The sequence below is a fragment of the Hyaena hyaena genome, unplaced genomic scaffold, assembly GCF_003009895.1.
Source record: "Hyaena hyaena isolate Hyena2069 unplaced genomic scaffold, ASM300989v1 scaffold_233, whole genome shotgun sequence".
NCBI lineage: Eukaryota > Metazoa > Chordata > Mammalia > Carnivora > Hyaenidae > Hyaena > Hyaena hyaena.
Genome location: NW_024080866.1, coordinates 2,132,549 through 2,143,849, shown reverse-complemented (window position 1 = coordinate 2,143,849; position 11,301 = coordinate 2,132,549). Strand labels below are relative to the sequence as shown.

General features: G+C 44.5%; 1 protein-coding gene across 2 annotated transcripts; it reads left to right on the top strand.

Moving 5' to 3' along the window:
- Nucleotides 1-9,453, top strand: NOLC1 (nucleolar and coiled-body phosphoprotein 1). 2 transcript variants are annotated; one of them, XM_039243994.1, is made up of 13 exons: nt 1-163; nt 2,360-2,415; nt 2,530-2,669; nt 2,774-2,901; nt 3,608-3,773; nt 4,867-4,991; nt 5,109-5,244; nt 5,822-5,950; nt 6,140-6,250; nt 6,338-6,982; nt 7,162-7,268; nt 7,445-7,537; nt 7,715-9,453. In XM_039243994.1, exons 1-13 carry the CDS (start codon nt 44-46, stop codon nt 7,871-7,873), a joined length of 2,115 nt encoding a protein of 704 aa, XP_039099925.1. In that variant the 5' UTR covers nt 1-43; the 3' UTR covers nt 7,874-9,453. The 2 variants fall into 2 exon arrangements, with proteins under 2 accessions (XP_039099925.1, XP_039099924.1); XM_039243993.1 differs by having other exon boundaries at nt 2-163; nt 2,527-2,669.
- The last annotated feature ends 1,848 nt before the right edge of the window (nt 9,454-11,301 follow it).

The following is an 11,301-nucleotide window of genomic DNA, read 5'->3' as shown; positions in this document are numbered from 1 at the left end:
CTTGTGCACGTCGGCAACGGTAGTGACGCGTATTGCCCGGAGGATGGCGGACGCCGGCTTGCGCCGCGTGGTTCCCAGCGACCTGTATCCGCTCGTGCTCGGCTTTTTGCGCGATAACCAGCTCTCGGAGGTGGCCAATAAATTCGCCAAGGCAACAGGCGCTGTGAGTGTGGGCTTGGGGTAAAGGCTGGGGTGGGAGGACCACAGGACATCGGGCCCTGACAGGTTCAGGTTACTGGGTACTGAGGTCTCTGGAGTCGGCCAGTCCTGTGTCTGCGGGGCCTTTGTGCTGAGCGCCGAGAGCCTTAGAGTCTCCGCACCTGGTCTCCCATGAGGTCTCAATATATAGCGCAGAGTCTTGTTGCTTTTTTTTTTTTTTTCCTGGTGAGCGGTGCAACGACAGCAGCGTGGGATCCTCGTGGCCCAGGTCACGTGGCTGGCGGAGTGCGGCCAGGAGGGAGCGTGGTGTCCCACCGGAGGCATTGGGGGCTCTTGGTTTGGTTTTTCCTTTGGGTTTTACGCTGGCTGTGCAAAGCGTGACTTGACCTTAACTCTCAGTCGAATTTGCCCGGGACTCAAAGATAAAATTGCTTTATAAATGAAGGATGGGAATTTTCGTTAGTAAAGAAGGAAGTGAATGAGAGTAGAGGCATGGTTCTGGTTTAAGGTATATTGAAGCCGAACTGAGCATCAAAGCCCTACCAAGCAGTGGTCTTGGATCTTCGACTTCTGGAATCAAACACATTAGATTTAAGATCAGGCTCTATCACTTTTTAAGATGTATAACCCGAGCAGCTTGCCCAACCTCTCTGAGTCTGTTGCTATTCCTATGAGGGATGTCGTCATCCATTTTGTAGGATTTTTGTGCATTTCAGTAACATGATAAATACAGAGTGACAATCTCTCTCTGCCTGGTGCTCAGGAAGCATCAGTGAGTGAAAGCCATTACCATAGTTGTAGTGATTTAGTATGTTCCAAACACAAGTAAAGAGAAGATGGCTAGGGAGGTAAAAGGTTTGGAATCTCCCTTTCAAGAAGAGCAAACATGAGAGAGTAGAGTGTAGTCTCTGATAGTCTTCTTAGGGCCTGACAAAGAAGGTAAGTTCCTTTGTTGGCAGAGTCAGGCTGCACAAGAACAGAATCAAATCAGCTTCAGAAATGACTTTTTAAAGCTGGGACAGCCTGCCATGTGATCTACAACTGCTTTCATATTGGAACTTTTTTTTAATCTTTTTTTTTTTTTTTTAATGTTTCTTTTGAGAGAGAGAGTGCAAGAGTGTGGGGCAGGGGCAGAGAGAGAGGGGAAGGCTCAGAATCTGAAGCAAGCTCCAGGCTCTGAGCTGTCAGCACATAGCCCAAGCAGGGCTCAGATTCACCAGACAGCGAGATCATGACCTGAGTCGAAGTCTGATACTTAACTGACTGAGCCACCCAGGCGCCCCTCATATTGGAGCAGTTTTTTAATTGACTGTTTGGAAGGCTGCAAAAAGTGTTTCCACAAGGGGCTGGATGGAACTGGGCCTTTGAGAATCAGGATTCTTTATGTGACAAAAACTAATGTTTGTGGATGACTTACTAAGTGCTAGATGGTGTTTCCAGATACTAAGTCCTTTGTATATGTTGTTTCTAATCTTCTAGACAACTTAATAAGATGTATAGTATTATCTTCATGGTATAGTGAAGAAAACAGTCTCAGATTAAGTAACTTGCTCAGGGTCACACAGTTATAACAGAGGTGAGTTTCATATCTGTACTTGTCTAACGCTGAGCCTCTACTTTTATTGGTACTATAAGGCTTTGCCTTTTTTTTTTTTGCATTAACTAATAATCTATATTAGTGTAATTAATAGGTGAATGTAATTTTGTGTTTTTTTTTTGCATTAACTAATCTATATTAGTGTAATTAATAGGTGAATGTAATTTTGTTTTTAGTATGTAACTTAGCTTTTTAATCAGTTTTGGAGGCTGTGGTATAAACAACATTGCAGCAAACACCTTGTATTAATGTTTGTATTCTTGTTTCATGGGTAAGGATAAACTTGTAGGCAATGCATTGCTAGAACAAAGGGAATGCACATTTTCTTAAGGGCTTTGGTAAATAGGACTGACTGGGGATAGATGGTGCCATAAACTATAGAGGTAGCCCAAACTTTTGATGTCAAAAATTGGGAAGTACACAAGCAGGCTGTTGTTCTCATTTAAGCAAGTAGAAGTCTTCCAACGATGTAACATTTACACCAAATATAGCAGGTATAAATATAAAACAGGTTACTTTTAATAAGAATAAAATAAAATCTAATTTCTCCTAGAACAGCCAGGATAAAATTTTCTTATTGAGCTTTCTTTTTTTCTTTTCTAGACCCAACAGGACGCCAATGCCTCTTCCCTCTTGGACATCTACAGCTTCTGGCTCAAGTAAGTCTTCCCTGTACTACTGTGACTATTTTTCCCCCAAGGAGTTGTGCTGTGTTCCTTGGTGTGGGAAGGTCCTGAGCCCTCAAAAGTTATTAGTCTCATCTACTTCAGCAGGTCCACCAAGGCCCCAAAGCGGAAGTTACAGGCAAATGGTCCAGTAGCTAAGAAGGCTAAGAAGACGACTTCATCCAGTGACAGCAGTGAGGACAGCAGTGAGGAGGAAGAATCCCAAGGGCCTCCAGCTAAGAAAGCTGGTAAGGATGGGCAGGTAGTTGGGGTTAGTGGTCCCTGAGAAAGGGATTTGTAGTCTGCCAGTACAACATGGCTGATGCTCATTGGGGTCTGTGCTTTTGTTCAGTTGTACCTGCCAAGCGGGCCAGTCTACCTCAGCATCCTGGAAAGGCTTCAGCTAAAGCAGCAGAGAGCAGCAGCAGTGAAGAATCCAGTGATGAGGAGGAGGAGGACAAGAAGAAAAAGCCTGTTCAGGTTTGCAACTTTGGGAAGGAAAGAGGTTGCTTAAAGAATTAGAAAGAAGAAACCTGAAATCCTGGCTTCTAGCTTGGAACCAAGGGATGGCGGTGGTGTGTAACAAGTGACCACGGAGAAGAAAATCTGAGGACTTTAGAGACATGATAGAAGTATGAAGTTTGGAAAGGATATGTGAGGTTGAAGTTGCGCTCTGCATCTAGAAGAACCCATTCTGTTTCCCAGGTGGTATTGGGTTTCTCTGGGACACTAAGACTCCCAAGAGTAAGAGCATGTTTTATAGGTAGGTTTTGGGAGCTCTAAGCAGAGAATGGCAGGGACAGGGCTGATATTTTTGTTTCTTATGAAGAGTTTGGTGCTCTTTTCAGATGCTTGCTTGCTTGCTTGCTTTCTCTCTGTCTCTGTCTCTCTCTCTCTCCCCCCGCCCCTCCCTCTTTTTTTTTTTTTCTTCCTGTGTTTCTGTCTTTCTCTAAGTAAACTCTACACACTACATACACATGGTGCTCCAACCCATGACCCCAAGATCAAGAGTTGCATGCTCTACCAACTAAGCCAGCCAGGCACTCCCAGATGCTATTTTGCTTAACTTTGCCTTGCTTTTACTGTTCTACTAGCCTCTAAAAAAATAGGCTGGTTTCTAACTTAGGATGTCCTTTGGGTACCCAGAAGCTCTTGCTGAGTCTCCTTATTGTGTGTTTTCTCACAGAAGGGAATTAAGCCCCAACCCAAGGCAGTCAAAGCTCCTCCTAAGAAGGCCAAGAGCTCTGATTCTGATTCAGACTCAAGCTCAGAGGATGAGGCACCAAAGAACCAGAAGCCGAAGACAACACCTATGGCAGCTAAGGCTCAGGCTAAAGCCTCAGCCAAATCAGGTACTATTTCTGTTCCCAAGAGTCCAGGCTGGGGAACAGGTTGCTGTGGGGACTGGTATTAAAATTGCTCATTCAGGAGGTGCCTGGGTGGCTCAGTTGGCTAAGTGTCTGGCTTCAGCTCAGGTTATGACTTCCTGGTTCAGGAGTTTGAACCCCACATTGGGCTCACTGCTGTCAGCATGAGCTTCAGATCCTCTGTTACCCCGTTCTCTGTGTGTCTCTCCCTTGCTTGCACTCCCTGTCTTTCTCAAAAATAAATAAACATTTAAAAAAAATTGTTCATTCAGCACAGGGTTGAAATGGTACCGAACTAGAGGTATTGATTAGTGTCTTTTTTTTTTAAAGAAGCTTTTTTTTTTTTTAATAAGTGAAGATTACATAATTAGGGGTTCGATATTAGAGATAAATTGCAGTAAGGAAAACTTCTTAAAAATGATATCCGTTTACCGTTCTTGTCAATTTCATAGATGATTTATATTCTCACAAGTCGTGTCCTATTATGACCACTTATATTTCTATCCTTTGTCCTTTTCAGTACCATTATGCTTCCTGTGGATTCACTCCATAGGGCACATGAGAAACTTTTGTAGTTCTCTTGTGATGACAAGTTATGATTTACAGGAGCTTCTCTGAATGGAAGTTGGAATGAAAGATCTAGAGCATATTTGAATGACTTACAGTATGTCATTAGCTTAAAGATAGTTTTATTCTTGAAATTAGTCAGGAAAGTCATCCTTTGATAGTCAGCCATGGCAGTCTCCGTCATGCCTGCTCTAAAGGCAAGAGGATTGATAGACTCCTACATTCTGAGCTACAGGTTTCTATGGTCCTTTTTTTAAATTTTCTTTTTAACTTTTTATTTCTTAGAGCAAGAGAGAGACAGCGTGACCAGGGGAGGGTCAGAGAGAGAGGGAGTCACAGACTGAAACAGGCTCCAGGCTCTGAGCTGGCAGTCAGCACAGAGCCCGACACGGGGCTCGAACCCACGAACCGTGAGATCATGACCTAAGCGAAAGTTGGACGCTTAACCGACTAAGCCACCCAGGCGCCCCTAGGCTTGATACTTTTTACACTTTTTTTTTTTCCTTCTTAGGTCCACCAGCTCGGGCGGCATCTAAAATAGCCAATGGCAAAGCAGCCAGCAGTGAGAGCAGCAGCAGCAGCAGCAGCAGCAGCGATGACTCAGAGGAGGAGGAGACAGCAGCCATACCTAAGAAGGTTTGGCCGTAACTTCTACTAGAGGACCAGGGACGGGTTGGGGGTTTCTCCATTTCCTGCCAAGATTGGTTGGACCAGCATTTTCCTGTGGTAATTGATTTTCTCTGTATAATGCAGACTGTACCTAAAAAACAAGTTGTGGCCAAGGCCCCAGTGAAAGCAGCAGCCACCCCTACCCAAAAGAGCTCCAGCAGCGAGGACTCCTCGAGTGAGGAGGAGGAGGAACAGAAAAAACCCATAAAGAAAAAACCAGGTGGGGCACCTGGGTGGCTCAGTCGGTTAAGTGTCCGACTTCAGCTCAGGTCATGATCTCGTGGTTCGTGGGTTCGAACCTCTCATCAGGCTCTGTGCTGACAGCCAGCTCAGAGCCTGGAGTTTGCTTCAGATTCTGTGTCTCCCTCTCTCTCTGACCCTTCCCTGCTCACGCTGTCTCTCTCTCTCTCTCAAGTAATAAAAAATAAAACAATTTTAAAAAGTTATTTGAAAAAAAAAAGAAAGAAAAAACCAGGTGACTGGACAGGGGGATTCAAGCTGCATGACTGTGACCAGATCCAGTACAGAAGGATCTCTGCAGTCACCACATGGACTTTGCTGTAGAACTGCTTGACACGATGACAGCCAGCTTTTCCTAGAGAAATCTGCATTGCCTTTTATAATCAAGATGCAGAAATGATATGTCGTCATCCCTGCCATATTCTTTTGGTTAGAAATGACTCACTAATTCTAGTCCACACTCAAAGAAGGGGAATTAAGCTCCATTTCTAGAAGGGGACAATATTAAGGAATTTTTATATGTATATTAAAACCATGACATTGTTTTTCTTAAACAGGTCCCTATAGTTCAGTCCCCCCGCCTTCTGCTGCCCCATCCAAGAAGTCCCTGGGAACCCAGGCTCCCAAGAAAGCTGCAGAGAAGAAAGAGCCTGTGGAGAGCAGTGAGGACAGCAGTGATGAGTCTGGTGAGTTCCCCACCTGTGGAGAATGGGTCTGGGAAGCTACATGAAGAATATAGAAGACAGAAATACTTCTGTCCGTTTTGCTTTTCGCTGAAGCAAGACAGGGCTGTGTGGACCTTTGCATCTTTCTTTTTATTGCTTTTGGTTGGGTTGGTATGCTGGTCCCAATCTAATGCCATAGGTTTTCTTCAGATTCGAGTTCTGAGGAAGAAAAGAAACCCCCAGCTAAGACAGTCATCTCTAAAGCAATCAATAAACCAGCTCCAGCAAAGAAGGCATCACAGAGCTCTTCAGACAGCTCAGGTGAAGCATATGGAGGCCCTCAGGGCAGTGGGCACTCCAGGGTCTCCCTTTGGTCTGACTTCTGTTTATTCTATCTTCTCTGTCTAGACTCTGACAGTTCTGAGGATGAAGCTCCTGCCAAGCCAGGTGGTACCACCAAGAATCTCCTAAGTAAGCCAGCTGCCACTCCCAAGCAACCTGCAACTAAACTGGCCACAACTCCCAAGCAAGCTGCAGGCACTGTCCAGAAGCCTCTGACCAGAAAGGCTGATAGCAGCTCCAGTGAGGAGGAGAGCAGTTCGAGTGAAGAGGAGAAGACGAAGAAGACCGTGGCCACCCCCAAGTCCAGGGCGACAGCCAAAGCAGCTCCATCTGTGCCTGCCAAACAGGCCTCCCAGGGTGGTGGGGACAGCAGCTCTGATTCAGACAGCTCTAGCAGTGAGGAAGAGAAGGAAGAGAAGATGTCAAAATCCCCAGTTAAAAAGAAGACACAGAAGGCAGCCGGAGTGGTAGTCTTTTCCAAGCCAGCTGCCGCAAAGAAAGCAAAGGCCGAGAGCAGCAGTTCTTCCTCTGATGATTCTAGTGAGGAAGAGGAGGAGGAAGAAAAGCCTAAGGGCAAAGGTACTATAAGACCACAAGCACTGAAGACCAATGGGACCTCTGCACTGACTACCCAGAATGGAAAAGCAGACAAGGACAGCAATGAGGGAGAAGAAGAAAAGAAAAAGGCAATAGTAGCGGTTTCTAAGCCAGGTCTGTATCCAAAGAATCTGCCTCCTGAGTTTGGCCCCCCAAATGGGGTGGGATATACTCTTGGAGGATGGGGCAGGGAGAGGAGACTCATAATTAGGTTTCCAGTTGTATGTACTGAGTGTGTGGGAACTTGGGAGGAGGAACAGCGGACAGGTCTCCTGAGTCTGGCTGTCTTGTAGGTTCAGGAAAGAAGCGGAAGCAGAATGAGGCTGCCAAGGAGGCAGAGACTCCTCAGGCCAAGAAGATAAAGCCCCAAACTCCCAACACATTTCCAAAAAGGAAGAAAGTAAGTTATCATATCTCTTTCTCAGGAGCCAGCTTTTAAAGACTGGAAAGAAAAATCTGGGATCATCTTGACAGCTCTCTGCCTGGCCTGCCATAAATGTACCTGTGTGTAGCTCAGGAGGGCTTTTCGGTTATATGACCACTTTGTTTTTAATTTCTTACTTCATTCTTTTCCAGGGAGAAAAAAGGGCATCATCCCCATTCCGAAGGATCAGGGAGGAGGAAATTGAGGTAGATGCTCGAGTGGCAGACAACTCCTTTGATGCCAAGGTGAGCGGGGTGCAGGTGTTGGCTATTCTTGAGGGGAATGGGTAGAAGAGAGAATAGCTTTTTGGTTTAGGTTGGTTGGAAGCTCTCTGGGTTTAGGTTGCCTTGAGCAAAGAGAAGAAAGTAACAGGGCCTTGGTATTGTCCTTCTGTGTATTAACCACCTCTCTCTGCTTACCAGCGGGGTGCAGCTGGAGACTGGGGGGAGCGAGCCAATCAGGTTCTGAAGTTCACCAAAGGCAAATCCTTTCGGCATGAGAAAACCAAGAAGAAGCGTGGCAGCTACCGGGGAGGCTCCATCTCTGTCCAGGTCAATTCCATTAAGTTTGACAGCGAATGACCTGGGGCTGTTTGTGGCGAAGCAGGGTGATGATTGGAGACCACTTGCTTTCCCCAGTGGACCTGGGAACTGTCAGCTCTCTTAAGGAAGGATCTTGGTGAGGACAGCAGTTTAGAATAGGTCCGAAGACTTTGCGTTGTGACATCCTCTCTGGTCCTTTTCTGTGTTCCGTAGTTTTGTACAGATTTGTGTTTGAGTGTTGAATAGTAAGGACAACATAAGGTGAGTGTTCTCCTTTAAGAAAAAGGAAAATTTTAGTTGTCATTCTTTTCTCCCTGTTCTGTGGAAGTCCTCATACTGAGAAGTTTGTATATTTTATATTAAATCATTTTCTATAGATTTTTGTTGTGATTTTCAGAGGTGGGTTCCCACAGATAAAAGCTATTGCCTAAAACATAGTAAAGGTCACATGTATGAGTTTTTATAATTGGAGAATTCTGCCTATGTGAGTGCATGGGTCTACAGTTCATCCGTCCTACCCTTCAGCGCTCCAGGAAGGGGCAGTTAAGAATGGCTAACGTCTGTGTTTGGTAAGCATGCACTGTGTTCTTCATCCCTGTTGTGGGGTCTAGGACCTATGTTTTCAGTGAGCATGGACTTAACTACTTTTTGGGGTAAAATTCACTTTTGTTGCAGACACAGTTCTGTTGTAGTATGAATGCTGTGGGGTTAGTCTGATAATTTTGTTTTCTGTAATTTTAACATTACCTAATGTTTGCAGTACTTGTTTAGTTTTTTAATTTGAAAACATAAAACTTTTCTATTGTTCAAAGACTTTTTTTGATGACCCTTAATAGTACTGAGTTGAGGACTGTGTCTTGGCTTTTACATTTTACAGAACAAAATGATAATTAATTTAATCTGAAAAGTACATATCGTTTGATATTTCTGTCTTGGTAACAGTGGTGACACAAAATTGGGTTCATTAACTCCTACATGGTTGGAATCTGATCAAGGAAAGGAAAGAGTAAAAATTGTAATTAAAAACCTCAATCTTCAGTAGGAATTAGGTTACATTAGTGAGGTCAGTTTATAGGTAATCTGTGTGTGTGTAATGGAGATGGGCTAAACCTTTATACAGCATATTACATGGTAAAACCTGAGTGGGGTGGGGTTAGGTAAGCATCCTAACAAGATTATTGTCTTGTAGTTGGAACATAGGAGCAATTGATGTGCCCCTTTCAGAACCTTAACTGTCAGTAACAGTGGAGAAAATGGTAAAAACCAGTGAGCAGAGAGAAGACTCCGAGCCCAAGCTAGCTGATCGTAAAGCTGTTGGAGATGACTGTGTATTAGCCAGAGCAGGATGGGGAGGGGAGAGGCAACAGCAGATTAGAGTCTGAGCTGTTTCTCTGGTGGGAAAGTGTGCCCTTGCTTAATGGATGAGCAAGGTGTAGGTTTTAAGGTTAGCCTCCCCTTGTTTGGATTCCACACTTGCCAAGTAACTTGATAATAACGTGGTTTTCCCAAAAGCCTCTAGGAAGAACACGCACTGTTCATGCTGACATAGGTACATCAGTCTGCATGGTAAAAGTTACACATCTTACTACAAAATAATAAACTGGCTGGTTTATAATGTGTCTTGGGAGTTTCTTTATTGAGTTCAAAGCCCTCCCACCTATTCCAACCGGAACAACTTGTGTGCCAGTTAGAGGGCTGGAATCAAGACCTCTGAGTTCACTGTAGTGAACACTTCTTGGCAGTGACTTTTCTTGTTGACTTCTTGGCCATACCTCGTGTCCTGGTGCCTTTTCCAGGCAATAGTTCAGGCTGTGCATAGTCTAAATTGGAGGTTGGCAAAATGGCCTATGGGTGATTTCAGCCCATGGCTTGTTTTTGTAATGCTTAGGTGCTAAGAATGGTTTTTCCATTTTATAAGTGCTTGAAAGACTATGTGACTGACTTTATGTGGCCCATAAAACCTACGGTATTTACTATTTGGCCCTCTGGAAAAAGTTTGCTAACTCCTGGTCTAAATCACTGTTTTTGTAACACTGGCTGAAATTAGAATCATCTAGGGAACTTTTTTTTTTAATGTTTTATTTATTTTTGAGAGAGAGACAGCATGAGCAGGGGAGGGTCAGAGAGAGAGGGAGACACAGAATCTGAAGACAGGCTCCAGGCTCCAAGCTATCAGTGCAGAGCCCAACGAGGGGCTCAAACCCACTAACCGTGAGATCATGACGTGAGCCGAAGTTGATGCTTTACCGACTGAGCCACCCAGGCGCCCCTAGGGAACTTTTGACAGTGACACTCAAGGGGCTATCCCAGACCAGCTGAGTGAGATTCTGGTGCTTTCTGATGGGGCCTGGGTGTTAGAATTTTCTTTAAAGCTCATGGGTGATGTTAATGAGCAGCTGAGGTTGAAAACCACTACTCTAAGCTGTTTTAAAAGAATTAAATTGGTATTTTTCATTCCTTTCCTGCTTCCATTTTCAAATATGCTGTTAAATCTAATAGCATAAAGTGAAATTTAAATTTCCCTCTTAGCCCGAGTTCCTGGGAATTGATTCTGTGTCTCTTCCACAGTTTCTCTGAATGTACTGTTATGTGCATCCACTCATTTTTTTCCCTTAACACAAATGGGGTAGCTTGCTATTTGCAGCGTTTCATAACTTTGGACTTCATTTCATAACAACAGCTCATTTTTAATGGAGGCATGGTACTCCATTGTATGGAAATGGAATGCTATTCAAACCAGTAACTTACTGGTAGACGTTTAGGTTTTTTCAGTATTTTGCTATTACAAAGATCCACAGTGGATATGCCTTTTTTTTTTTTTTTGAGGGAGAGAAGCGGGGCTCAACCAAAGTGGGGCTCATATTTACCCAAAGCAGGGCTGTGTTCACCTGAAGTGGGACTCATGCTCATCCAATGCGGGACTTGAACTAATGAACCATGAGAGCATGATCTGAACCAACGTCAGACACTTAACCGACTGACCCATCAGGTGTCCTCTTTCCAGGGACCCTGCACAATGGATATTATAAGAGTTTAAAGCCTTGTGGGGGGTGGGGAGAGTCTTAAGCAGGCTCCACGCTAACTGTGGAGCCAGATGCTGGGATGCAGGGCTCGATCCCACAACTCTAGGATCATGATCTGAGTAGAAATCAAGAGTCAAAGGCTTAATCCACTGAGCCACCCAGGTACCCCTGCAAGAGTTTATTCTTAAAAGTATAACAGGATCTAAGATAACTCTTCATTCTAGCTATAGATAAGGACAGATACTATGACAGGAAAGACAAGAATGGAATTAAGGATCACCATTGCCTCGGGCACCAGGAACAGGTTGCTTCTTGCCACATTTCTTAATTCCATCTGTGGCCAGGGGGGCTTTCCCCACAGCCTGCACTTTTAGCTTCTCAAGTTTTCTTCTTTGTGTTTCTGCTTCAATGCCTTACCTTCCTCCCATCTCCTTCGCCTGCTTT